Raw genomic sequence first — 26,414 nt, forward strand, 5'->3', positions numbered from 1 at the left:
TCAGTGGGCAGTCAGCTCCCCTGAGCTCCTCTGGCAGAAGCGACCGTGACCTGTCTCTCCCGGTGTCGAGGTCGGAACACCTTCCTCTCCGACAGTGTCCCGGGGTTTTGGGGGGCTGCCTCAGGACCGCAGAGCAGGCTGTGGGGTCGGGATGGGGGCCAGGGGTGGGGGACCAGGTCCACAGCGCGCTTCAGGCAGGAGGAGGTCGACGAGGGTGTCTGGGTCCCCGGCAGATGGCGAGGGGCGGGGCCTGGTCGGGGGCGGGGTCCCTCGAGGGGCGGGGCCTGGTCGGGGCGGGGTCCCTCGAGGGGCGGGGCCTGGTCGGGGCGGGGTCCCTCGAGGGGCGGGACCTGGTCAGGGGCGGGGTCCCTCGAGGGGCGGGGCCTGCTCGGGGCGGGGGGTCTCTGTCGGAGCTGGGTCCGTGCGGGGGATGGGGTCAGGGCCGGAGGCGGGGCCTGGTCGGGGGCGGGGTCCCTCGAGGGGCGGGGCCTGCTCGGGGCGGGGTCCCTCGAGGGGCGGGACCTGCTCGGGGGGCGGGGTCCCTCGAGGGGCGGGGCCTGCTCGGGGCGGGGTCTCTGTCGGAGCTGGGTCTGTGCGGGGGATGGGGTCAGGGCCGGAGGCGGGGCCTGGTCGGGGCGGGGTCCCTCGAGGGGCGGGGCCTGGTCAGGGGCGGGGTCCCTCGAGGGGCGGGGCCTGGTCGGGGGCGGGGTCCCTCGAGGGGCGGGGCCTGGTCGGGGGCGGGGTCCCTCGAGGGGCGGGGCCTGCTCGGGGCGGGGTCTCTGTCGGAGCTGGGTCCGTGCGGGGGATGGGGTCAGGGCCGGAGGCGGGGCCTGGTCGGGGGCGGGGTCCCTCGAGGGGCGGGGCCTGGTCAGGGGCGGGGTCCCTCGAGGGGCGGGGCCTGGTCGGGGCGGGGTCCCTCGAGGGGCGGGGCCTGGTCAGGGGCGGGGTCCCTCGAGGGGCGGGGCCTGGTCGGGGGCGGGGTCCCTCGAGGGGCGGGGCCTGCTCGGGGCGGGGTCTCTGTCGGAGGGGGGTCCGTGCGGGGGATGGGGTCAGGGCCGGAGGCGGGGCCTGGTCGGGGCGGGGTCCCTCGAGGGGCGGGGCCTGGTCAGGGGCGGGGTCCCTCGAGGGGCGGGGCCTGGTCGGGGCGGGGTCCCTCGAGGGGCGGGGCCTGGTCAGGGGCGGGGTCCCTCGAGGGGCGGGGCCTGGTCGGGGGCGGGGTCCCTCGAGGGGCGGGGCCTGCTCGGGGCGGGGTCTCTGTCGGAGGGGGGTCCGTGCGGGGGATGGGGTCAGGGCCGGAGGCGGGGCCTGGTCGGGGCGGGGTCCCTCGAGGGGCGGGGCCTGGTCGGGGGCGGGGTCCCTCGAGGGGCGGGGCCTGGTCGGGGCGGGGTCCCTCGAGGGGCGGGGCCTGCTCGGGGCGGGGTCTCTGTCGGAGCTGGGTCCGTGCGGGGGATGGGGTCAGGGCCGGAGGCGGGGCCTGGTCGGGGGCGGGGTCTCCGGCGGGCCGCTCACTTCCGGCGGACGCTGGGCTGGGGGCGGATGGAGGCGGCGCGGAGGCCGCGGCCGAGCTTGCGCCGGCGGAGGCCGTCCCCTGGGGGCGGGTGAGGTCGGGAGCCGGGGGCTAGGGTGGGGTGGGGGGTGGCGGGTGGGGGGAGGAAGGGGGCCCGCGTCCCCCGGCCGCTCCGGCGCGGTGGCCGCGCGCCCACGTGCTTCCCGGAGCCGCCGCGCCGGGCCGCCCCCTCGGAGCCGCGCCTTCCCCGCCCTCCCCGCCCTCCCCGCCCTCCCCCGCCGGGCGTCTCCTCCTGAGTTCTCTCCGCGCCCTCAGCGGCCGCGGGGGGCCCGTCCCGGGGGTCGGCGAGTGCGCGCGGCCGTGGGCGGACCTGCTGCGCGCGGGGATAGCTGATCTGAGCCCCGACGGAGAGCTGCCGCCGCTGCCCGCCTTCCCCGGCCCGGTGCGTGCGGGGCCTCCGGAGAATGCCGGGGTGCGAGCGGGATGGGGGTCCTGGACGGGGGGGGGGGGCGCCAGGGCGCGGCCCGACGGACGACGCGGTTTGGCAGGATCCCGGCCGCCGTCCCAAGCGCACCGCGTCCCCCGAGGAGTTCACCGTGGGAGCCCGGACCTTTTCCTGGACGCCCTTCCCGCCGGCCCCGAGAGGAGGCGGGGGCTTGGGCCCTCCCCACCGAGTGCCCCTTCGGGCCCGGTCCCCGCAGCGATGCGCCTCGCCTGAGCCCCGAGGGACGCCCGGTGCCCCGGAGCAGCTGTGGGAGGCCTCGCCCAGCCTGCGGAGCTGCCCCATGTGCCAGGTCGACTTCGCCCCCAGGTGAGTGCGCCGGGCTGGGGCCTCTGTCCCCCTCTCTGACTCAGCCCTGCTTGGCACGCACAGCCGTGTTTAGAGGGCCAGGAAGTGCCCGAGCTCGGTTTGGCCACCTCAGGTCAGTGCATGTTGAGTTGCTGAAGTCCAGGTAGCTAGAGGCCGCTGGTCGGGGTTGGGGACGCTGGGGGTCCCCTGCTCACTCATCCCTTGGAGCCCTGCGCACAGGCCGCAGTCTCCCTGGGACAGACTGTGCAGCAGGAAAGCAGGGCACCTCTCCCCACACCTGACAGCCCACCCTAACACAGGGAACCTGGTGGGGACCGCCATACCCTGGCTGAGGCCACCTCTGGGGCCAGGCCAGGCTGTGGGTCACCAAGCAGTCCCACCAGTACCTACATAGGAGTAGGTTTTAAAAATGAAGGTTGTTGGGACGCCTGGGTGGCTCAGCGGTTGGGTGCCTGTGTTTGGCTCAGGTCCTGAACTCAGGATCTGGGATCGAGTCCCGCATCGGGCTCCCTGTGAGGGGCCTGCTTCTTCCTCTGCCTGTGTTTCTGCATCTCTCTCTCTCTCTCTGTGTATGTGCTCTCGTGAATAAATAAATCTTAAAAAAAAAAAAAATGAAGGTTGTTTGTGCTGAGAGATGCTGTTTTGCTTTAAAAGCTCAATGTATGTTTTTATTTTTTTTTTAAAGATTATTTATGTTAGAGAGGAAGAGAGAAGGAGCATGCATGAGTGAGGGGGGTGTGGTGGAGGGGCAGAGGGAGAGAGACACAAGGAGTCTCCCTGTTGAGGATGCAGGGCTCAATCTCAGGATCCCAAGATCACGATCTGAGCCAAAAGTTGGATGCTTAACCGATGGAGCTCCCCTGGCACCTCTCTTTATATCTTTTTTTGAATAAGGGGACTGGACTTTAGGTTTGCTAAGATGTTAAGCTCTGACTGCCCAGCTTGTGGGCCACGTGTCACACAGCTGAGGACACAGGTGCTACGGTTTTAGGGGTCAAGACTGTCAAAAGGAATTTGGTCAGATGAAGTGAAAGAACAGTAGGTTTCAGTAAGTGGACCAGCTCCAGATTTCGTGTGGCTGGCAGATGGTGTGCAAGTCACAGGCCACATCCCTGGTCCCCCAGAAGCAAACACCATCCTGGACAGTGAGGGCAATGGAACTGACAGCAAAACAAACACCATCAAGCCACTGGTTCAGGTAAACAGCCTGCACACCAAGATCTTTAGATGCTACTTTTTATTCAGAGATGTGATGTTTCTATTAGTGGTCAACTCTTTGGGCTCCTCTAGTCTGCATTTTTGTATCAGAACAAGCCTTTGAGAGCTGGTATTGGGGTGAGCCCAGTACCCTCATGCTTATCTCCTTAAGGTGCCTGCACAGCCCAGGGCTGGTGAGAGGAGAGTGGCTGGTTTGGGCAAGGTGGTGGATGTTCTGGACCCCGACGGACAGGGACTAGTGTCAGGGGCTGTGCTGCCGGTGAAGCCCCAGCAGGTGGAGCCACAAGCAGGGCCTGGAGGGGGTCGCCTGGTGGTCCACCGAAGATGCCCTGGCTCTCCTACAAGCACCAGGGAATTTGCAAAATGTTTCCAGAGCCAGCACCTCCAGCACTGCCTTTTGCCTGTACTCAAGTTTTAGGACACTTGTGAGTTGCAAATACTGACTGGCTTGCCAATTCTGCTAATGCAGCAAACACTTTTTAAAAATAGCGGTTGGTCTTGATTCATCCCTTGTCTGAGAAACCCAGGGGCAGAGGACATTGCTGGAAGCCCCAGAGAGAAATTCTTTTCTTGGTAGAAGCTGTTAAGATATTTAATGCTGTCTGGGTGCCCCACCTTTTCTCCTGTTCCAGAAGGGGCTTTCTGTTCTTGGAATGCTGGCATTTCTACACAGTCTAAAAAAAGACTTCTAATGACAGAGATGTTAGGGAGAAAAAAGTTCCAGCTTTGAGTTTTTTAAGCAGTTAAATTAAAGCTTGGCAGAGTGCCTCATTTTTTCCAAAGTGGGTGTCAGTACAGTGGGGTCCAGTCCTCCGCGCGCACGCTTCTCTGAAATGCTTGTAGCACATTCTTCCACTTGACTACAAAGGGGAGAGCTCTGGGGCAGAACACACCCCTCAGGTGGTAACAGTGAGTGCGGAGACCACAGGTCACTGAAAACAAAGGCCCACACTCTCCTGGGATGCTCAGGACCCTGGGGCAAGGAGACAGCTTGGGCTGCGGGGGGGGGGGGGGGGGGGGGGGTCCAGTTCAGCAGGTGCACAGTAAGCTGTCAAGTTGTCTTGTGACTCTCCCTAGAACAGTATCAGCTCTTAGGGATTCTTGGGGAAAGTTTTTGTTATGTATAATCTGTTCTACTTAAAAAAAATATTTTTAAGTAAACTCTACACTTAATATGGGGCTTGAACTCACAGCCCCCGAGGTCAAGGGTCACGTGCTTTACTGACTGAGCCAGCGAGTTGCCCCACTTGGGAAATTTCTTAACCAGAGACTGAAGCCTCGAGCACTGCTCTTCTGATAGCAGGGGAGGTGGTGTTGGACCTCAGGGGCGACTTCTAACCCGAGTGATGCTTGTGGAGGGTGTGCTTTGGGGGCACAGTGCTGTGGGATGAGCTCATGATTCTTCTCAAAGCCATAGCCGGCTCAAGTGACTCAGAGAACAGTTTTATTCTTTAACGTGATAGATGATTGTATGGCGAATTTGACTGATGGGGTGTGAGACCCTGTGCCCCTAAGATCTGCGCACTGCTGTGCTCAGGTGTCCTGTATGATCTCTGATCCTGCAAGTCACAAGGGCACCTGGGGAGATGGGTTACCACGGGCCACTGGCCACAAAGATGTGGAACCCAGAAGTTGGGTTGTGTCCCACATATACAATGAGAACCTCAGTTGTTGGTGTTTTACCAGCTCCGAGGCCCCTCATGCTGCTGGACACTGAGCCCCCTTGGACGCAGGAGTCAGTAGAGTCTTGGACGGAGTGTCCTCTTCTGCAGCTGCACGCATCGTCCACAAACTGGGCCTCAATGAGACAGTGAGGTTGGCCTGTCTTGGGGCAGCTGCTGCAAAAGCTTGGCATGCAGGATGAGGCTGGCGAAGACCAAGCTTTCTTAATGAGGAGGAGGTCTCAAGGGTCCCAAAGGGTGCCCCCCACCTGAGGGATATCTCCTGGAAACCCCAGACAAGGTGACCTGGTCCAGATCTTAGAATCTTCTGGCAGCCTTAGAGCATGCGGGGGCCCCAGGGACTTGAGAGCACACTGACCAGCCCCACAAAGTCTGAGAGGGCAGCTGATGGCCACCAGAATGGGCACAGGCTCCCAGAGCAACAGGGTGAGGTGGTGCTGTGGCCCTCAGCATCTTGCTGTGATGCTCCAGGGAAGGGCCTTTCCACTCTGGCCAGTGAACTTGGCCAGCTGACCAGGATGGCTCTAGGTATGGGCGGAGGAAAGGTCGCATCTTGGGGGGTCTCCCAAGTAGAGAGAAGCCATCTGGGCAGACTACTGCAGAAGCCATGGTGTAGAGGCGTGTCCAGAGGGCCAGGCGGAACTCCTGGCGATGGATGAAGTGTCCACGCTGCCAGCTGCTAGTAGAGACCCAGGGTGTACCAGCAGGATGTGGTGTGTTCCAGTCTGGGAGGTGTGGTGGGGTCCCGGCCACCATGACCTGTGCTGAGGCTTCGGGGGTCATCACATGTGCTGCTGAGCCGAGGGAGACACGGGGTGACTGGGCCTGCCTGGAGCATAAGAAGAACTGCAGGAGCTGTGGGCAGGTTGGCAGACAGGATAACCCCAGGCTGCAGGGGGCACAGAGAGTGCTACTGTTCGCAGCTGGTGGGCCCAGCCCCCCCCTAGGGTGTGTCTTGCCGCAGGCCTGCTGCTGTCTGGGGGCACAGCTGGAAGCTGACTGTCCCTGGCTCCAGTGCGTGGGGGGTGGTCCTGCCTGGCCCGCCTGCCCAGATGGGGTGAGATGAGGTCGGGAGTGGAAGGTGTCTGCTCCATGACACAAATCCAGGCCCCTCCCCACATGCCCACGGGATGCTGAGAGGCCATCCCGCAGGCTGTGGAGCCCCCAGCGCTGTAGGCTGGCAGGAAGTTTGCTGCCCTCCCTCCCTAGGGGTCTTAGTCCTCCACAGTGAGCAGACAGATCCGAGCGACACAGCCACCTTTACCTGCTTCTGTTTTCCCACCTCTTGTAGAGGACAGTGATCGTGCTCCTGGGGCCCAGCTGTGTGCTTTTTGTTTTGGGGGTGCCACGTGGGGCAGCTTTCATAAGAGGAAGTGATGTTCTGGGTGTTTGTTGATACAGAACCCCCTGCAGGAGCCCCTGGCACGGGCAGGCAGGGACCCTCTGATGCTGTCCTGAGTCTCTGCCAAGCCCCTTCATCTGTGGGTGGCCTTTCAGGCCCCAGGACAAGCAGTCCACCCAGATCCGTGAGGTCCTTAAGCTGAGTGGATTCCAGAATCCCCTGGAGGCTCATTGAGACACAGGAGGAGGCTGGTCGAGCCCAGGGTGTGTGTCTGACAGGTGTCCTGTTGCTGCACATCCAGGTGCACTGAGCACGTGGCCCAGACAAATATCCCTAAGGCACGGGATTGGCAGAGGCCTTTTCCGGTTGGCATGGCCCTCCTGGACCTTTCCCTCATTTCTGACCAGCTATGGAGATGATCACTGGTTTCTCTGGCTGACTTGGGTGTTGTTAGTACAGGGAGTGGTGTGAAAGTGTGGTGGGTGTGGTGGCAGGTGGTGTGTGGTCGGCGTGTCCCCTTACATGAGTGACCATCCCCTCCCTCTTGCAGGCTGGCCCAGCTAGACATCGACAGCCACCTTGCCCAGTGCTTGGCAGAAAGTACGGAAGACGTGGTGTGGTGAGCAGACAGCCGGAGCAGAGGCTTGGCCCCACCTGCCAGAGCCACGTCCTCTGCTTTGAAAGCTGCTTATTAAAATGTCTGTGTAGACTACTGGTGTCACATGTCTGTCTATGTCGGGACCAAAACACAGGATCCTTTTCCTTTTTGGCTTAGCTAAGCAGAGTGCTCTGCTGCAGTCAGAATCTGGCAGCCGCTTGGCAGACAGACCCAAGCCCGGGCAGGTGAGCTGAGACGATCTCGAGCAGGACTGGCCACATCTACGGACAAGTGGACAGGTGGGCAGAGTGCACTTTCCTGCCTCTGCAGACTCCGCTTGCTCCGCGTTTCAATTCTCCCGGTGAACCTGCTGGCCACATGGTTCAGGCCCCCCCCCCGCCCCCCCCCTCCCCCGTAGACGCTGCCACTGCGAAGTGCCCTAGTACCTCACAGACGGGCGAGGGTCGCAGCGCAGCGTCTTCTCCAGCCGGGACTGACCGGGAGGGAATGGGCCAGGTGCCATCTGCAGTGGGCAGGCCCATCTGCCAGAACATTCTGCGTCAGCCGTGTGTTTGGGCTTCCAGGGCAAGTGGAAAGTGGGGCACAAGAGTGTCTATAGCTAGTTTTCCTTCCAGCGCTGACAGCCCTTGGATTCTGGAAGAGCTGGGCTTTGGCAATGTCCCCATCTCCACCCCAGCCACCTTGGCCGTGAGCACTGGCACAGGGAGCGGGTCACAAAGCCACGAAAGGACCATGGGGGAACCTAACTGCATGTGACCAAGTGAGAGATGTGGTCTGAAGAGACTCTTGCCATAGGGGCTTCTGGAAGAGGCAGAACTATAGAGACAGGGAGAGGGCAGTGGTCACTGGAGGATGGGGCACGGGGCCTTTGGGAAGGTGAAGCCACTCTGCATGATCTACAGGGTGAATATATGTCATTTTGTCTAAACCCACGCACTGCAGCCACCAAGATGTGAGGCTCGTGCCCTGGGGATGCTGTGTCCTTGGGGTTCATCCAGGGTCACACATAGCTTTGGGAGGGGAGGCTGGCGGTGAGGGTGGTGGTACATGGGGGTATGGGCACATGGGAAATCTCTGCAGTGGCCCCACAATTTTGGTGGGAACCTAAGACTGCTCTAAATAAAACCTGTTTTTTAAAAACGCTTTCCAAAACTGCTGCTTCCCGAAAACACCTACTTTTATTAGAAATAAGTCGTTAGGGACACCTGGGTGGCTCAGCGGTTGAGCATCTCACTTTGGCTTAGGAGTGTGATCCCAGGTCCTGCTGCTGGGATCTGCACTCTGCCTGCTGCTCGAGCTACACCTAGTGGGTTAGAGAATCAGAAAACCTGTGGTTGGGCATTGATGCAAGGAGGGTGACGGAGTGATGTGTGTCCCCTGTGCTGCTTGCGGGAAGCAGGAAGTGTGCAGTCAGGAACATGCATGCAGGGTGTCTGTGGTATTCTAGATTGATTATTAAGGCTGGGACACTCATACACAGATCTTTGTAAATTTTCTAATTCTGAGCATCATTATTACCAATAAAAATATTTTTTCGAAGATTTAATACATAACACAAGAGGTCACATAGGCTGCCCCGCTTAGTGTTTTCAGAGATATTTTGTGCAGATTTCGTCTTCCAATTTCTTACTTTATTTGGTATCCGGGTGCTTCAGTGAGCAGCATTAGAATCCAGGATTGGGTCTCCTCATGGTCGGTGACACTGTGGGGGCTGCAGATGCACTGGTGTGACATACATGCTAACTACAAACGTGGGAACTTACTGGGATTGAGAAAATGTCCCAAATTTGTCAATTCTCCACCGCAGTGCCTCTCTGTGGGCACTCGGACTCCCGTTCCCAGCCTCGACTCAGCGCACAACCCCGCCCACTCGGGCTCCTCCCATGTGGCTGTCGCCTGCAACGCTGGGTGGGTGCCGCACGCGGAAAAAAGGCACCAGGACGGCTTCGACATCATGGGCACATTTTATTCCTCAGGACATTACAGGCTAACTCTCCTGGCGGAGCAGGTCAGTTCTGTTTCTGTGGAAAGTGTGCACCTTCGAAATCGTGGGGCAGTTTCTCCCTTGGACACGGTCACCGCGGGTTGTCCGCGGCGCAGGCACAAGAAGCAAATTCCTCCAGCACAAAGCTGGCCGCGCGGGCCCAGACGCAAGACTGTTCCGCTATGAGAAGCGCCCGCTTGGCGCCCCCGTCCACGGGGTCGGCGGCAAGTATCCCTCCCTGGCCGCACTTGGAGCCTTGCACCCAGCCTGGCATGCATGCGCTGTGGTTAAGGATAGAGTGAAGGGGTCATTCACAGACGTGTCCATGACAGAGAAGACGGCCTCACACGGACTCCTCGGTGGACAGCAGTAACGGGTTGATGTACTCAAAACCTTCAAACTCGGACTGGTCGATCCTTTTTATGACGTCCCTGTGCACAGGCAGAGCATGGGGAGTGGGGTCAGACCCTGGATAGGGCAAATGGCAGACGGGGTGTCCCAACCCCCGGCCCGCCCCCGGCAGGCCTTACTCGTCATCTGGGGTCAGCTGCACGGGCTCGCTGGTGAACTGGGTGTCGAAGTTGTCCAGACCGTACTCGTCGGTTATTTGGGGCTGGAATGGCGGGAGGGCCTGCTTCTTCTCCAACTGGGAAGAAAAGGCAAGAAGTCAGGTGGTGCTGGCTGTCCTCTCCACGGGATCTGGGTTTTTGCAGGAACTTAAGTCACAGAATGGAATAAGAACACACTCGGTGTATTTGGAGACAGTTTTCTTTTCCCTTAAACACAAAGTTTAGGAAAATGTATCTGAAGCCAGTAAAACCCTGAGTTTAGGGGATCCCTGGTTGGCTCAGCGGTTTAGCGCCTGCCTTTGGCTCAGGGTGTGATCCCGGACTTCCAGGATGGAGTCCTGAGTCAGGCTCCCTGCATGGAGCCTGTTTCTCCCTCTGCCTGTGTGTTTCTGCCTCTCTCTCTCTCTGTGTCTCTCATGAACAAATACATAAATCTTGAAAAAAAAAAAAAAAACAACCCTGAGTTTATAAATGTTGGCAGCACTGGCTGCATAGGCCCATACCTGGGACAGAGCTGTACTGGGGTTCGCACCCTGCACCCCGCAACCATGCCCCGACACCCAACGAGGCTGGTCTCATGGTCTCAAGAGATTTTCTTTCTTAGAATTTGGAGCCTGGTCATAACGGAGCTTGGACTCGGCAGGGGCGCCGTTGCCCATGCCAGTGCTGGCTGAGATTCCATCCCACCAAGACCTTCCTCCCTGAAAACGCTAACTGAGCCTGTTTCTAATCACAAGGGGATGCTTATCAGGCAGGAAACGGGCTTCTCGGGATCCAGACTGCGATCTCCACCTCACCACATAGGGGACAGAGATCCCCTGGCGGCATGTCACCCAGGTGAGGATGGTGAGGGCTTGCTAGTTCCATTCCTGTGACACTCAAGCCTCCCCCCTATCCTTCCCCAGCTCTATGCCCTGCACTGTTGGCCCAGGCACGTTCCCAGGAACTAACCCTGAGCTGTAAGTGAGGGACACGGGTCCCCCACCTCCGCCTGCCATGCAGCCACACCTGAGGCCAGGGAGTGTGAGGAGGGGTGTGAGGCCAGCAGTCCAGCCCCCCCTCGGGGTACCCCTTTGCTTGCAGGGCCGGAAATGCCTGCCCACATGGGGCTTCTGCACATCTCTGTACAAGCCATGGAACTATCCAGGGCCAACGTGATGACTTCAGTTACAACAATAGGAGGAGAGTGGGAGTGGAATGTGATACGTATGGACCCCACTTGGACATGCAGAGGACACGGGGTCCTTCTTGCCAGCCACCCGATGTGCACAGGGACATGGGCCGCCTGGTAGCTGGTCACTGGGCAGAGACCATCCCTGAGGGGAGTCAGAAGGGGAATGTGGTGGTGAGGACGGGCTGTTCCTGCAGACAGAGCGGGTCACCCGTGTGCATGGGGACTGAGGATCCGTCTCTGTTGCTTCTCACCTTTTATACTCAATTACCCGTTTCTTTTGCATAAAATGTTTTCTGATAAAAAGGGGGAAGGGAGGGCATCTCTTAAACTATTTCCCTATCTTGATTTAAATATCAAGTCCCAGCAGACCAAGTGGCAAGCAGAGCTGGTGCTCCCTGGGTTCCTCCAGGCCCACCCCTCATCCCTCGGCCTGTCTGGCCTAAGGGCGAGAGGCTGCTCAGCCTCCGTTGAGCACATCTCATGTCTCACGAGTCCTCTCCTTTCCTCAGTCAAAACAGTGAATGAGAACAGTGTCACCTGGAGCACCGCTGGGGGGACATGCCACCGCTTGGCCATGCCAGTGTGCGTGGAAAGAGGATACTGGGAGGGCCTCAGCATGGCAGCCAGGGTGGGCCTGAAGGGGGCGGGAGGGCAGCCCTGCAGTGTGTTGGGGGCACTGGGGGCTCAGTGAAGCCTGAGAGGAGGCAGGAGGTCCCTGGACAGAGGAGGCCACCACTGGCAAGGCAGAAGCAGGTCCTGTCCTGGGAGCGGGAGAGGCCAGGCCCTGGAGGCCGAGTCCCTGAGGACTGGGTGGGGGACACAGAGCAGGGTCCAGGATGACCCCAGGGCCTGAGCCCCAGCCTGGTGGTAACAAGTGGCTGCAGTGTCTCTGAGCAGGGCTTCTCATACTCACTAGTCCCTGTTTCCCCAGCTCTGGGTGATGAAGCCCGACAGGACGTGTGCAAAGCAGAGTGTCTGGACTCAGCTTTCCTGGCTGTGGCGGTGGGGAAGGAATCCCAGAAGCCACCCTGTGGGGCCCTGTGAGGGCAGAGGGCCCCCAGCACCTGTTTTATCAAAGCGCTTCTTCCCCTCCACTATCTGCACATCCCTCTCACTGAAGACAGCCACCCCTCAAGCAGTGTTGGGCACTGGGCTCTGGACCCCACATGCCTCCACATGGCACACATGCTTCTGCTCAGGCACATCTTCCCATGGCCGACGGCAGCTGCTGAGCAGGATGTCACTTGGCGGAGCCAAGGGTGGACTCACACACCCCCAGGCCCCTGGAGACTACCTGCACCTCCCTTGGCCCAATAGGGTCTAGATATGGCTCATCAATGTGGACGCTGCCCGTAAAAGAGTAACGTTATCATTTCATACCCATGCCATCATCCTTCCTCTTCTGATCAGAGGAAACAGGCCTCACTTGAGAACAAGGTTTTTGGCAGGGATGCATGGAGACTGGAAGTGACCAGATGCTGCCCACGGGACATGGCACCCCAGGCCACTGAGGGCTCCCTGAGAACTGACATCAGGTTGTAGCCCCAGGGTGGTGGGCACAGCATCTACAAAGGCCTTGTCCAGCTCAACACCTGCCTAGCTGGTGCCAGGGCTGCAACGTGCAGAGCCCTAAATCTGCAGGGGTGGGGAGGAAGAGGACACTAGGCATTGCCACGGGCTCAGTCAGTCAATGTGTGAACCACTGAGGCTCAGTATGGGCCTCCTGGGGTTCCTCCAGGGCAGGTGTCCCAAACTGTACAGGTAACAGAAGCCAGCCAAGATCTAGATTTCGTCTCTCTTAGGCGAGTGGACCAAGATCAGTTTCTCTTCTCTTTTTTTTTTTTTTTTTTGAAGTAAGCTCTAAACACAACATAGGGCTTGAACTCAGGTCACGGAGACCAAGAGCCAACGCTCCATGGATGGAGACAACCAGGTGACCAGGAGCCACTCAAAATCTTTTTCTTAATTAAAAAGTACCTGTGGTCTGAATGTTATTCTAATAACTCCAAGGGACAGGATGCTGGACTGTTTTGAAATAACCCAGCAGGAGCCTGGATGGGGTTGAGTGTAGGTGGGGTGGGCGCATGGTCTGAGGACCCTCCTGGCCCTGACCAGGGCCCTGGGTCCCCACAGATGCACAGGTGACAGTCCTGTGGTGGGAAGTGACAGTGGCCAGGGGGAATGGATGAGAGCTGCTCTGCCCACGGGGCCGGGGAGGGAGACGCAACACTGCCCGAGTGGGGCTTTGTCTTGATCTCCTTTGAGCTAAAGTCCAACATTTACTTAATTAGCTAGCTAATCTCCTTTTTCCCAGGGGAGCACATTTTAAAGGTTATATTTCAGGAACTCTGCAACCATTTACATATTTTGAAACCAATTCAGTTCAATCTTGTTTTAGTACCAGGAAGCAGATGCTGCAGCAGGAAGGGTTGGTATACCTCACGCTTAGCCACGTCCCCAGACAGGCCCAAGGAGGGCAGGTTTGGAAAACCAACCATGACACCTAAGGCTAGCTCCCACCAGTGGATTTTGCACAGAATCAACCAGGCGATGTGGTCACAGATCAAGGATGTCCCCACCGGACCATATGGTCAGGGACACCCAGGCAGGGCTTCTCGCAGGATCACCTTCCCCAGGGCCTCCTCACAGCCCCTCACGCTCCCATCAATCACAGGGGAGTCTCCCGGTCACCCCCAGGGGCAGAGGGCAGTACCCACCATACCTTCACTCCCAGCCCTCCCTCGGGGTCTCCCGTGCTTTACCAGGTCCCAGTCTATGCTGCGGAAGAATGCGTGAGACTTGATATCAGAAAATCCTGTCTGTGGCCGGCAGCCAAGCCTCTCTTTGGGGTCCTAGGGATCAAAGTTCAAACAGGGACCAGTCAGTATGCAACAAAGAAGCCCCAATTCACAGCAAGAGGATACCCAGCTTTCCTTCCCTCCATGAGCCAAATTTATTAAATTTCTCTTTAATTTCTCACATTTTAGCAAATATGATTAAAGACTGACGATTCACAGGACAGACATCAAATAGGAAGGCAGAGTGACCCCCATTCCCAGGTGTCCCCTAGGGGACCTTGGAAACACCCACCCTGGTCAGCCCAGGTAGTCACACGCGGGACGGCCCTCACGGCGGCTACAGGTGTACCTTGTTTAAAAATCCTTTCAAGACGTGGGAGGCTTTCACGGAGAGGAATCGGGGGATCCGGATGGGTTTCTCTAGGATTACTGCAAGGATTGGGGCCCTGGTGAGAAGTCTCGTCGCTTCTGGACGCTTCCCGCTGCATTTGCTCTGCCCAGCCGCTGAAGGAGCTGGGCGGTCTGCAGGGTTCTCGAGACCCTTTCTGAGCAGGAGCGGCCAGGGCGCTTTTAGTGCCCTGGCCTCTCTTCTCTCCATCCAGCAGGGTCTCCCCCACAGAGGGTCCCCCACCCACCGATGGGCACGTGCTCACACGTGCTCAGAATCACAGGTGAGCCAGCAGCATCCTCACGTACGAGGGCGCTTCCGCACATGACCACCAGAGGGCGCCGAGGGGACCACCGTGTCCTGGGCACCAGTGTCCCAGAGGCGGTGAATTCTGGCCCCGGAGCAGGGGTTTCGTGCTGGCAGGTGGCCCCCGCCCACCCGGCCTCCAGGGCATATAGCTGGCAGGGCAGGAAGGAGTCTGGGTGAATCAGACAGGCTGGATTTCCTGGTGACTCCTGGTGACCCAGAGGAATCCGCTCCCATGTCGCGGCAGCTCCCATTGTCCTAGCCCAGACTTTGCCTCCCTGAGAGCTGGCTGACCTTGCCCCGGGGGATAGGCGGTTGCAGCAATGCAGGGACCAGCCTAGGTTCCTTCCATCCACAACCCTGCCCAGCGGTGGGGTGGGGGTGGTGGTGGCACCTGAGCCTGGGGGAGATGCCTAGTGGCCCACGCACCTTGGAAAAGGTAGTCCTCTGTGTTCATGTCGGGGTTGTCAGTGATGATGTCAAACGGGGAGCGCCCAGCCATCATCTCAAACATCAGAACGCCCAGTGCCCACCAGTCCACGCTGAATCCTGGAGGGATGGCACAGGCCCGGCCCGCGGGCAGTCGGCAAGGGCTCGGCCATAGGGCAAGCCCGCTTTGGCCTCAGTGGGGAGGCAGGGGGATGCAGCCGCCGGCACAGCTCTGGCCAGTGCTGGGCTAGGCACCCTGACATCCCCCCACAGCCTGGCCTCCCCTCTGCCCACCGTCGCAGGGCCCTTGTCTTTTTTATCTTGACTGCTTGCACAGCTGTTTTCACATCAGGGCCTTTAACCCTCTTGCTGGCACTTTGCTGGTTTTCCAGATTGTCATTTGGCCTCTTAATCCTGCTTGTGGTACCTCTGACGGCGCAGAACCGCGAAGCTGAGTGAGCTTGTTGGGCAACCATTCTTTTCATTCTCCTTTGGCTAAGCTTGAAAATCCCTTTCTCCAAGGCTGTAAACATTCCTTCCCAGATTTTCCTGCCTTCACAGTTTTGGGGTGTATTTTATTGCACACAGGGGTGGGAGGTCCTGGCTGCAGTCGTATCTGCAGCCCCTCAGGCCTTCTGGAACAGTCACCCCCATCCTGCATGGGAAATCTCATCCCAAGCAAGCTACTAGACGCTTGAGCCTGGTCTGCCATCTGCCACCTGTCTTTCCTCATCTGGCTCCTCAGTGACTTTGGGATAGCAGCTTCACGGGCACCTCTGACCCGAGAGGGCAAGTGACCTACCTGCCTAACCAGTCTCCACTTTAATGGCAAAGAAAATGTTTAAAAATATTTGGTGGTGTGTTTGTGACATGCTTCACTGAAATCACTAGGACACAAGAGTATGTGGGGTGTGCACACATGTACAAATATGCATCACACGCCTGCAGACATGCACACCACCCAGTGCACACATGTACAAACACACATCACACACACCCCACACCACACGCCTGCACACATGCACATCACCCAGTGGACACATGTACAAACATGCATCATACATGCATTACATATATTACATGTGCAAACACATGCACAGGCATGCATCACACATCGCACTTCACACTCATGCAATGGACCACACACACTACAGCACACATGCACAAGCACATACAAATATGCACCCCCCACACACGTGTCAAATGCACACCACACACACGTGCACACACAGTAATCTCATTTTCGTTTCAGACCCAAAGAAAGCAAAGAACTAGAAGCACTGTCCACTGTCTGCAGGGGCTGCAGATGGGTTAACCTACGCCTGCCTGCTTATTTTACTGCCTGGTCTCTCCCGGCAGCACATCAAATGGGCACACCCAGACTCAGGGGCCTCGCATGCCTCTCCCTCCTTATCAACCCCTTAGGGCTCCTTGATCAAAGGAATCCTACCCTGCGTCCTCCACCAGGCGATGCCTGAGCAGACACCCAGGAGGACAGATGGGGGCTGAGGCAGATGGTGATGGGCTGGGAACAAAGTCAGGGGTGTGAGGTGTAATTCGGTGTATTTGAGGTGTAATTCGGTCAATAAAACCACTCTGATGACTGGGCCAGGACCCCAGGCAGGGTCAGCCCCAGGCAGGTCCACCTGGCCCCCTGTGCTCTGGGGCAACCGCATTCCTGAGAAGACAATGCCTCCAGGGGTCATGGTCGTCCTCAAGCCCATCCAACTGCTCTGCCAGCAAGTAGCCCCCACCTGCCGGATAGCCCCGCTCACCCCACTCACCGTACTCCTCCCCCCGCAGGATTTCAGGGGCGATATAATTTGGGGTTCCGCAGAAAGTGCTGGTCGTGTCACCAGGGCCCAGGCCTTCCTGTGGGGATAAAGTTCGTTACCAGGAGGGAAGATAATCTCTGGTTACCTGCCCCCACCCCGCGAGCCATGGCGCCACCGGGTGGCAGCACCTCTGACCACTCGGGCCCCTGCTCAGGGCCAGGGCGCTCGCCTTGCACATGCCGTAGTCCGTTAACTTGATGTGGCCGTCGGCGTCAAGGAGAACATTGTCCAGCTTCAGATCCCGGTAGATGATCCCTCTCTCATGTAAGAAGTTGAGAGCGATACAGATCTCAGCAGCATAGAATCTGGGGGCAGCAGAAAGAACCCAGGAGGAGCATGGATGGGAGGCCCGTGTGGGCAGAACTGGGGGGACACCACCAGCCCAGGCCCTCCCAGAAGACGCCCCGCTGTCCTCTGCTGCCAAGCATGTGGGACCAACAAGCATGGGAGACGCTCAGCATCCTCATCGCCAGGGAGATGGAAATCAAGACTGCCTCACACCTACTAGGGTGGCCACTCACAGACAGATGGACCATGGGACGTGCTGGTGAGGACATGGGGAAGCTGGTGCAAGTGTGCCCCGCTGGGAGTGCAAAGGGATGCAGCCACTATGGGGACAGTGTGGAGGTGCCTCAGAAAGTTAAACACAGAAATAACATGTGATCTAGGGTCGTGAGGATATGTCTGCACCATTCACTGTAGCCAAAGGTGGAGACCGCCCCAGTGCCCATCAGTAGATTGGACGGAAAAGCAAAGCACGGTCCCTACACATGATGGGGTATTACTGAGCCCTGCTGTGACACGGGTGGACCATGAGGATGTTCCACTCGATGACATGACCCAGTCCCAGAAGGACAGATGCTGTAGGATTCCACTCAGGAGGTCCCCAGAGGGGCTGGGAGGTGGGGGAGGTGTTTCATGGGCAGAGCATCAGTCTGGGGAGATGGAAAGTTCTGGAAACAGACGGTGGGGATGGCTGCACAATGGTGTGAATGTGCTTTGTGCCGCTGAGCTGTGCACTCGTCGATGGCTAGCATGGAGAATTTTGTATTCTGTCCATTTTGCCACAATAAAAAAGAAAGCGCTAGCATGTGGGGAGTGAGCTCTGCCTTCCCCTGAGACGATCTAGGGTGACTCAAAAAACTGCATGAACTTGTTTTAAGTGAGGAGGGGAGGAGCAGGGAAAAGCATGGGGAGCAGGAAGGAGCAGAGTGGTAGTCACCACTTGGGGCCTTGGAGGCGGTGGCGCTTAAACACAAACAGGCCATTCCTCTCAGAGAGCCTGTGTCTTGCTCTGCCTGTGTGACCAGAACCAGAAATGGCAGCCCCAATGCTCCGCAGGGGAATCCGAATGGGTGCCCCCCTCTGCCACCGCTGCTCTCATTTGGAAACAGGGAAAAGGCAGAACCATGTGCAGTGCCGCTGTGCACACCCTCCCAGGAAGCACCCACTTCTCTGGGCAACACGTCATCCTGCTCTGGGGGCCGAGGAAGGCCGTTTCTGAGACCCCGTAACTCAGGGGACCCGCAAATCGTAGGACCCTGAGCTGCTCTGGAGTTGGCCACGCTGCAGGGGTCAGAGGCATCCTTGCCATGGCCCCCAGACTCCATCTCTCTTCCAGCTCACTGCCAGCCTCCCAGGAGGGGACCTGCCAACCCAGCCTGCACTGCCCGCCTAGCAGCCCAGCACCCACCTGGCATGCTCCTCCGGAAGCTTCCTCTGTCTCTGCATGTGGAACATGAGGTCCCCGCCATTGACGTACTCTATGACCAGGAACAGCCTGAAGGGAGAGAGGGCAGTGGGGGCTGAGACTCTGTGCAGCCCCACAACCAGGAACCACCGTGCTCGGCTGCTGGCAGGTCAGCTCTCCTCCTATGAGGCCAAACTGGGGTCACCTGATCCGTCCCAGGCCGGCGAGGAAAACAGCCCTGACTGAAAAGTCAGGCTCCACAACCCAGGTTGCTGGGGATGTCAAGAGACCCTGCCCATGGCCGGGTGTGCTCACTTCTGATCCCCATGTGGGGAAACTGACAGAACGCAGGACAACTCCCATTGGGCCACTCATGTCATCCAGCACAGGAGCAAGTGCTGTCCCCATGGAGGCAGAGGTGGGGGCAGGACACAAAGCTGTGGGACCACCCTGGAGTCCAAGGGCCCTGGGGGGGGGGGCAGGTGCACGGGTGCACAGGCCAGGTGAGGGGGTGGCCATGTCTAACGAGTGACTGCTCCAGATGCTGAGTCTGGATGGACCCCAGGGGACCTGGAGGGGGCTGTGGCGCTGAGGACTGCCTTAAGCTTACAGAGGTCCGGACATCGGGGGCCGAAAGAAGGTGGGGGGCTAGAGCCTGGACTGATGGTCCCGGTGCAGGGGTGACTTGGAGGCAAGGGGAAGGCGGGGCGGCTGGGCCCAGAGCAGGCCAGCGTGACCCTGCATGACCCCTGTGCCTAAGGAACTGGGACCACACGCGAGCCCAGTCTCCAAACACTCTACCATGTGGATCCTTCTGCATGACATCTTTCTCGTGTTCATTAAGATGCCATTTTCAACTAAATTCACACATGATCTTCTAGAAATACGCTGTTGGAGGCAGCTCATGGGGATGGCTTGTGGGTCACAGGTGCCGTGCTCACTCACGGAGGTTCACATACATGTTTACACAGGCAACAACCTGTAATCTGTCGACACACAGAACTGGACCCCAGGCGACCAGCTGCGACCCCCTGGCCCTGCCTCTGCTCCTGTCTCTAGAAGGTATGTGCGGAAGGGTGCAGAAAACTCGACCTCCCCTCAGATTCACCTGCATCTGTAGCTTCAGAGCACAGAGCCATGCCCATTCACATGCTTGCTGTGCGTGGCGGCGTTCCTGCCATAGCAGACGTGAGATAGAAAACATTTATCATCTGCCCTCGACAGCACATCCAATTCTGTTGGTGGGAGGTATGGGGTCACCCCAGCCCTGTGAAGGGACCTTGGTTAACTCTTTAACCAAGAGTTAAAGTGTTTTTAAAAAAAAAGGCAATTACTTATAACCCTTAGGGTGACCTCAAAGTACAAGACAAAGGTTTTCCACGATGACCAGGAATCAGGCCCCCAGTCAGCACAGCTACCAGAACCTGCTCCCCCAGGGGAGAACTGTGCACCCTGACACCACACTCCTGGGGAATCACCTACGGGGTGCTGGCCCAGCTGTGGTGACATCAGGGGACAGGGCCTTTCCATATCAGGGACAAATCCGACGCCAGTTCCAGAGAAAATAACAAAACACACTGATTTTGGGGGGAAATATCCATAGCATTAGGGAGCTAAGACATTAAGGGAACATTGAAAAAGCAAAGCTAGTGTCATCTTCTACCCAGGGGAAGAACCCATGGTGGGAATGCAGGTGGAGGCATAGCCAGACCAGTTCTCAGTCCCAGGGAATTCACTCATCAAAGGACTTGCTCACTTTGAGAAGGTGATCAAGCCCCAGTCACAGTGGACGAGTTCAGTTTTCTTTCCATGGCAGCTACAGATGTATGGCTTTTGGGGGTTTTTCTTTCTTTCCTTTTTTTTTTGGTCTACAGATAAACCTTAAGACTACTTTTGACATTTCTTCAGAGCAAAACTGCACCAGAGCCACGTGATGCCGCTGCTTTGTGACTCAGCACTGGCTGCCATGTGCGCGGCGACCACCCCCTGCTCATGGGTGCCTGGCACGTGAGCAGCTCATGGCATGGTGTGGGCGTGGGCGTGTCCTTTCACCCACAGATCCCCGGCTCATATGGCCACGCCCAATACAGATGGAGGCAGTGGCGGGTCCAGCAGAGGCCCGGGGCTGCCCCTAACACTCAGATGGCCAGACTTGGCCAGATTCTCCCATAGTCGCTTGTACGTCACACCAGGAAGTGAGGAACCCCAGCTGTGGAGCAGGTCACTTCTGACCCTGCCCTGACCCTGGTCACCCAGACGGGAGAAGTAATCGCAAGCAGAGGAGGGCACCCACAGAACCGCAGCCTGAGACCCGTGTGTGGACTTGCTTCCCAGCACCAAGGACCTACAACACCCTCCTCCACACGTTGGCTCAGAGGGAAAAACTGATGCTGTAGACAGAGCATGCTCAGATCGAGAGGTGATACTATAAACTCAGAGCTGGCCATGTCCAGCCTGTTACCTGTGTTTGTAAATAAAGTTTTATTGGAACACTGCACATGTCCATCTTTATATAACTGTGTACAGCTGCCTGTGCACCACAGTAAACACTTCTGACACAAGCTGTGTGGTCTTCAAAGGTGAAAATATTTATTCTCTGGTCCTTTGAGGAAAAGTGCTGACCACAATACACAAAATGAAAACAGCAGCTTCTGCAGCCCTCACTACACCTCAGGCCATATACTCAGCACTTCTGTTCATTAATGTTTAACCTTGTAATCGTAAGAGAAGGTCTAGTGTTTCCCTGTCTTACAGATTGGAAAATGGATGCACCGTGTATATAAATGACTTTGTCAGGATCACAGTCACTGTCAGATCTGGTACCTGATGAGGAAGGTGAATCCAGAACCTAGAGCGATGGCTACAGGACCATCGTTGGGGACCCTGGTCTCTGCTGTCCCCAGCCTCCCACAATCTCTTGCACATGGCAAATGCCAGTGCTGCCTAAAACTCAGAGGGCCATGTGGTTCTGCTTTGCCCACAGCAGCCGGTGGTGCATTCACAGTGCAAACACCAGAATGTTCCCACGAGGTCAGGGAGAGGCCAGGCTTACCCACTACCACCCACTATCCACACAAGGTAGGCACGGGCCATGTCATCAGAGAGACAAGTGAGCAGGAAGGGAGGGGTAACCTCCTGCCTATAGACATTCTAACTGCACGTCCAAAAACCCAGGAGAACTGCCTCCCAGTTCACGAGGCACCAAGGCACCAGGCTGATGTAGGAGCCACATGTGTGCTGCTGGTCACCCTGCTGGGAGGAAGGACCGCACATGGAAATGAGACAGACATTACGGTAGGAAGTAAAGACCCTGCATGATGAAAACTTTACCCACGTCAAAAAGTAAAGAGCAAAAAGAAACAAGAAGCAAAATGGTGACAGTAATAACCCGGGGCATTGGGTGTCCACAGAGGTACCTCTTCCTTGGCATTTCCCTGATTTGAAAATTGAGCAGGAACACTTGGCCAGCTTGGTCAGAGGAATGTGAGATACTTGATCTTGGGGTCATGTGAGCCCCACATTGGGCATAGAAATTGCTTAAAATAAATAAGAATAGAAATAAAATTGCCTAAAGGTTTTTTTATTTTTAATTTTTATTTGTTTTTTTAAGATTTTATTTATTCATGAGAGACAGAGAGAGGCAGAGACACAGGAAGAGGGAGAAGCAGGCTCCCTGCGAGGAACTTGATGTGGGACTCGATCCTGGGACCCCGGGATCACGCCCTGAGCTGAAGGCAGATGCTCAACGGCTGAGCCACCCAGGCATCCCTGGCCTAAAGTTCTTTAAAAAAGCTATTCTTTTATGTGTTTTCTGAGGTCCCATAATAGTCAGCAAAAGCACAATTTCAGTTCTGCCCTGACAGTTTCCTCGAAAAAAGGAGCTGCAGGATTCATTGGGGTGTGACCCCGGCCAGAGGCCTGTCCTGGGTGAGGAAGAGGGGGCACCATGTGCTATAGGGACAGCCCCAGGACACTGTGCAGCATGGCCGCACCTATGCTCTTCCATTCCAAGCACACGGCAGTAACGTGCCTGCCCCCACTTGTCCTGACTCCATGGCAGTCAGTCACCTCTGGATGAGGATGACACAACCTCCTGCTTGCACTCAGGAGTGGTGTATGGTCCCCAGCAACAGGAGGCCAGTCCTCGGGCGTTCTCCACTACTCAGGGCCACCCATAGCATTTCTAAGTGCAGCGTGGTCGACCAGTACTTGCGAAAGTAAAGTGAACCCCCTGAAATCTCCTAATTGCCTCAGGAGTCACAGGCCCCTCGGGACAGAGAATCTTACAGCCCCACAATGCCCCCCACGCTGAGCTGTCTGATGGAGCCTGAGGGCTGGGACTGAATCTTAGCCCTCTAGGCGATCCTGATGAAACGTGGGCAAGTTGGGGGCTCTGGAGCGGCCACCACTCCCCTGTTGGGAGAATGAAGCCTGCAGGTGACTCCCCCTGCCCTCCCCTTCACTCTGCTGCCTGTCACTCAATGTCTGCTCCTTCTATTCTGGGCTTCAATTAAATTATGACTAACAAATTTACTGTGTTGTGAAAGTGCAGTGACTCATGTGCTCAAAGGGGCGGGCACTGGTCCTCCCAAGGTCTCCAATGGTTCTAGCGCATGCGTGCCCTCCCACTGAGCCCCCCAGGGCGCAGCTTGCTGGGGGATCAACCTGGCTGTGGCTCTGCTCACCTGCCTCTCAGCACGTTAACCATCACTCCACTTGAGGCCTGACCTCCTCCGGTGGCCACCATATCCATAACCCCCCACCGGACACGTGCTGACCGCTGACCCCAGCATCCCCTGGATCTTGTGCACAGACCCCCACCTCCGCCCCCAGCACCCCCACCTCGATGTTGCTTGGTGAGTCCTGCCACCCGGCAACACACACCATCTTCAGCTTTGCTCTGAGGCTTCCTTCCAGGCTTGATGGCGGGGGTGGGGGGTGGGGGGGTGCCCATGCTCTGACCCTACGCTGCCAACCCTCCTAGGGGCTGGGCAGTAGGCGTCCCCAGCAGAATACCACTGTGGCCTCAGCTCCCCTGCTTCCTGAACGGTCATGGGTAGCTTCAGGATGACCGCTTACCACTACTGGGTCCCGGTGAAGTCTCTACGGGGCTGCAGTCAAGTCTTCAGGTACAATTCATAAAGGAGAACACAGGATAGCACTGGCAAAGGGGCATTTAGTGTCTAGACACCACTTTGAACCGAGAACAAAGCACTTGTGTCCAAGTCACAGGCAGCCCGTGAAGCTCTCCCATAAACAAACAAGGGCGTAACAGGTTTGTTCTTTTTGAGAGAGTGAGTGCACATTCCACCCGAAATCACTGTAATACGATAAATCGAGGCACAGTTAAAAGGCTGTATTTCAGAGGAGTAAGCTAACCATTTTAACGGCAGCTTGCTCATCTGTGATCTGAGGTCACGCTAAGTGCAAAAAATGTCCCCAAACTACAATTTAGTGGGGGTGAGGGTGGGGGTGTGCATGCTAAAAATAGTCATTTCAGCTACAACCTGTAGCCCATTTTCCCCAGAATAGCTCAAACAGATGCAGTTTCCATTTTGGCAATTCTGTAGTTAATTTTAATTGCGGCCATTGTTTGGAACCATGGGCTGTGTAGCTGCGAAGGATGGTTCTTCCAGGGCACAGATGTGGATTCTGTGATAAAAACACCACTGCACTTGTTCTGTGCTGTTTGTGATGACATTAGTACTGAGCCATAAAACTTGGGGAGTCTATGTAGCCAAGAGCACAGAATGTGGCCAACCCCGGTGGGCCCTGGATTTGAAGCGGGGAGAAAAATCTTTCTTTCTCCTCACCCCAAGGCCCCTGCCAGTGACCGTGCTCACAGCAAGCTCTGCAGACATCTACCCAAAGCCACCCCTGTGCAACAGGCCCAGCTCCACAGTTGTTGGTCTCGTGGTGTCTGCAGGCTCTGCAGGATGGGCTCCCCGACCCTGGCATCAGGCCTGTGGTTAGCCCCTTGGGGTGATGCACTCCAGACAGAGTCTGCAGCGCCTCCCACAGCCCAGCAGCCTATGTAGTGGCCGCGTGCACCCCTGGCAGTCGGGGCTCCAGGTATCCTGTCCCAGCACCTGCTGCACCACCCCTGCTTGCCAAGGCCTCGTCATGTTTCAGGACTTGAATCCCTGTGGGTATCCTGCTGGCTGTGAGGGCTGGTGGGCGCAGTGCTAACTACCACCCGGCTGTGGTGGGGGATGTTCCTGGTCCCTGGGGCCCAGATACAGTGCCAGCGATTCACCTGTTCAAAGGCCTGGCACCAACACAGAGAGAGGCCCTCACATGTCTATCAACAGTTCGCCACGAGCTGGGCCTTGCTGTCAACATTTTAATGTCTTACTAATCCCTGCAGTGACCCTATGAGGTGGTGTCCCTGCTGCTCCCTGTTTCCAGGAGACTGGGGTGTGCACGGGTCACCCTGAGGTCGTGCAGCTGACAAGAGAAGGGCTGGGATCTGCACCCCAGAGGTGGCCCTGACCCTCTGCTGTGCTGCTGTCAGGAAGAACCAGGGGCTGCATGCACAAGCCCCTCCCTGCCATTTCCGTGGGCTGTTCAGACTTCCCGACTCTGTAAGTAGCCACGCCAAGGACACCTGTCCACAGACGAGCAGTAGAGCCCATCTGCCAAAGGACATCATGGCTCCCAGCCCCAGCCCTGCAGCCGGCTCTCCCCGCCATGCATGTGTGTCTGGGCTCCTGGGCTCCTCCCAGCTGCTTGTAACATCTGCAGCCCTCACTGATTAATGAGTCACATAAAATATGACATGAATTCCCTTTTACTTGTACCAAGGACAGACTTGTACCTTAAAAAAACATTCTTTAAACAGCGTGACTGCTTACAAGGTGTCAGGTATTAACCAAATGCTCATGGCACAAGACACCTGGAGCCCACACCAGGTTGGGGAGACAGACACACACATAGCTGGGGTCAAACAGGCCCAGGAGAGGTGCCCTATCTTGACTAACCAGGTGTTCGGTGCTTCTAGAAGACAGATCCTGTGAAAAGAGAAACTTGGTGTCTATGTTAGCTGTTTCTGGGACGTGGACTCTCCTCATGAGCATCGTAAACCAATCTTCTAAAACGATTGCTTGGAAAAGCAGAGTGGCCTGTGGTTGTGTCATAGGGATCACACAGAAACAACGGATAGACCCACTTTTTTTAGGTTCTATTTAACAAAGCTGGGAACATGATATGTAGTCCATCTCCGGGTGCAGAAAGTGTGCTCTAGACAAGGCAGATGGGAATGAGGCCGAAAGTCTGATGCCTCTCCATCCAGACCCCCATGAATTCATCCAGGAAAATCAAGTCTTTTGGAATCTCACCATTCAGGAAGTAGGGGCTGGGATGGGTTGTCTTCCCTTGGGTGTATTCATAATTCCCAGGGACAGTGGTCAGCACTAAACAGAGGCATGGAGAGAATGTGACTGCCAGACCTTTCCGGGATCTCTGAAGCAGGAGAGGAGGAAGGAGGAGCAGAGCCCACCTGATGGCATGACAAAGGTGGGCAGAGCAGAGGCACCAGGGTAGAGCCTGGTCACAGCAACCTCGTCCACATGCCTGGGAGCCCAGATCGTATCCCAGAAGCAATGGGGAAAGTAATCAGAGGAGCTTTGAAGCGAGAGAAAGATACTTTTGATCTGTGTTTTCAAAATGGCTTAACTGTAACACGGGGGATCTGGCAGCCTGGGGAGTCCCAGGGACTGGATGCCCCCCGAGAGGCTGTGGCCAGGGTTCTGACCAGAGAGGAGGGAGGAACCTGAAACACATCAGGGAGGTAGTATCAGTGAGCTCAGTGGAAGGAACATCTACAGGTTTGGGGGAAAGGCCATTTATCCCTTGGTGCTTGTGCCACACAGGTGGCAGCCAGTACGGGTGGGCGAGGGGATGAAGGTCAGGAGGGAGTTGAGGGTGGACGTGGGGATGATTTACAGCTGAGCTGAGCTACTCTTGGAAGCTCCCACCTTGTTTCTCCCCAGCTTCACCCCATGAGCCTCTTCCCGTTGCCAATTTTGCTTCATACCCTTTCACGGCAAGAAATCTTAACCTT

At 57.2% G+C, this 26,414-nt stretch overlaps 2 protein-coding genes across 11 annotated transcripts in view; one reads left to right on the forward strand and one right to left on the reverse strand.

The window, feature by feature from the left end:
- Positions 1-1,494: 1,494 nt before the first annotated feature.
- Positions 1,495-20,847, forward strand: FAAP20 (FA core complex associated protein 20). Of its 5 annotated transcripts, none has more exons than XR_012028040.1 (6): positions 1,495-1,598; positions 1,823-1,949; positions 2,056-2,318; positions 18,284-18,521; positions 19,324-19,414; positions 20,227-20,847. XR_012028040.1 is itself a non-coding variant. In XM_072820049.1 (5 exons), exons 1-4 carry the CDS (start codon positions 1,537-1,539, stop codon positions 19,409-19,411), a joined length of 540 nt encoding a protein of 179 aa, XP_072676150.1. In that variant the 5' UTR covers positions 1,495-1,536; the 3' UTR covers positions 19,412-19,414; positions 20,227-20,847. The 5 variants fall into 5 exon arrangements, 3 of the variants coding, with proteins under 3 accessions (XP_072676150.1, XP_072676151.1, XP_072676152.1); XR_012028041.1 differs by having other exon boundaries at positions 20,261-20,847; XM_072820049.1 differs by lacking the exon at positions 18,284-18,521.
- PRKCZ (protein kinase C zeta) overlaps positions 9,125-26,414 on the reverse strand; it is a 100,898-nt gene continuing 83,608 nt past the window's right edge. For all 6 annotated transcript variants that reach the window (XM_072820043.1, XM_072820044.1, XM_072820048.1 and 3 more), the window contains 8 exons: positions 18,356-18,442; positions 16,832-16,967; positions 16,612-16,699; positions 14,828-14,947; positions 14,054-14,133; positions 13,669-13,758; positions 9,694-9,809; positions 9,125-9,594 (listed from right to left, as the gene is read on the reverse strand). In XM_072820043.1, the coding sequence (XP_072676144.1) occupies positions 9,507-9,594; positions 9,694-9,809; positions 13,669-13,758; positions 14,054-14,133; positions 14,828-14,947; positions 16,612-16,699; positions 16,832-16,967; positions 18,356-18,442 (805 nt within the window). In that variant the 3' untranslated portion in view covers positions 9,125-9,506. The remainder of the gene's footprint in view (positions 9,595-9,693; positions 9,810-13,668; positions 13,759-14,053; positions 14,134-14,827; positions 14,948-16,611; positions 16,700-16,831; positions 16,968-18,355; positions 18,443-26,414) is intronic.

This window comes from Canis lupus, chromosome 3 (assembly GCF_048164855.1).
Source record: "Canis lupus baileyi chromosome 3, mCanLup2.hap1, whole genome shotgun sequence".
In the NCBI taxonomy this organism is placed as follows: domain Eukaryota; kingdom Metazoa; phylum Chordata; class Mammalia; order Carnivora; family Canidae; genus Canis; species Canis lupus.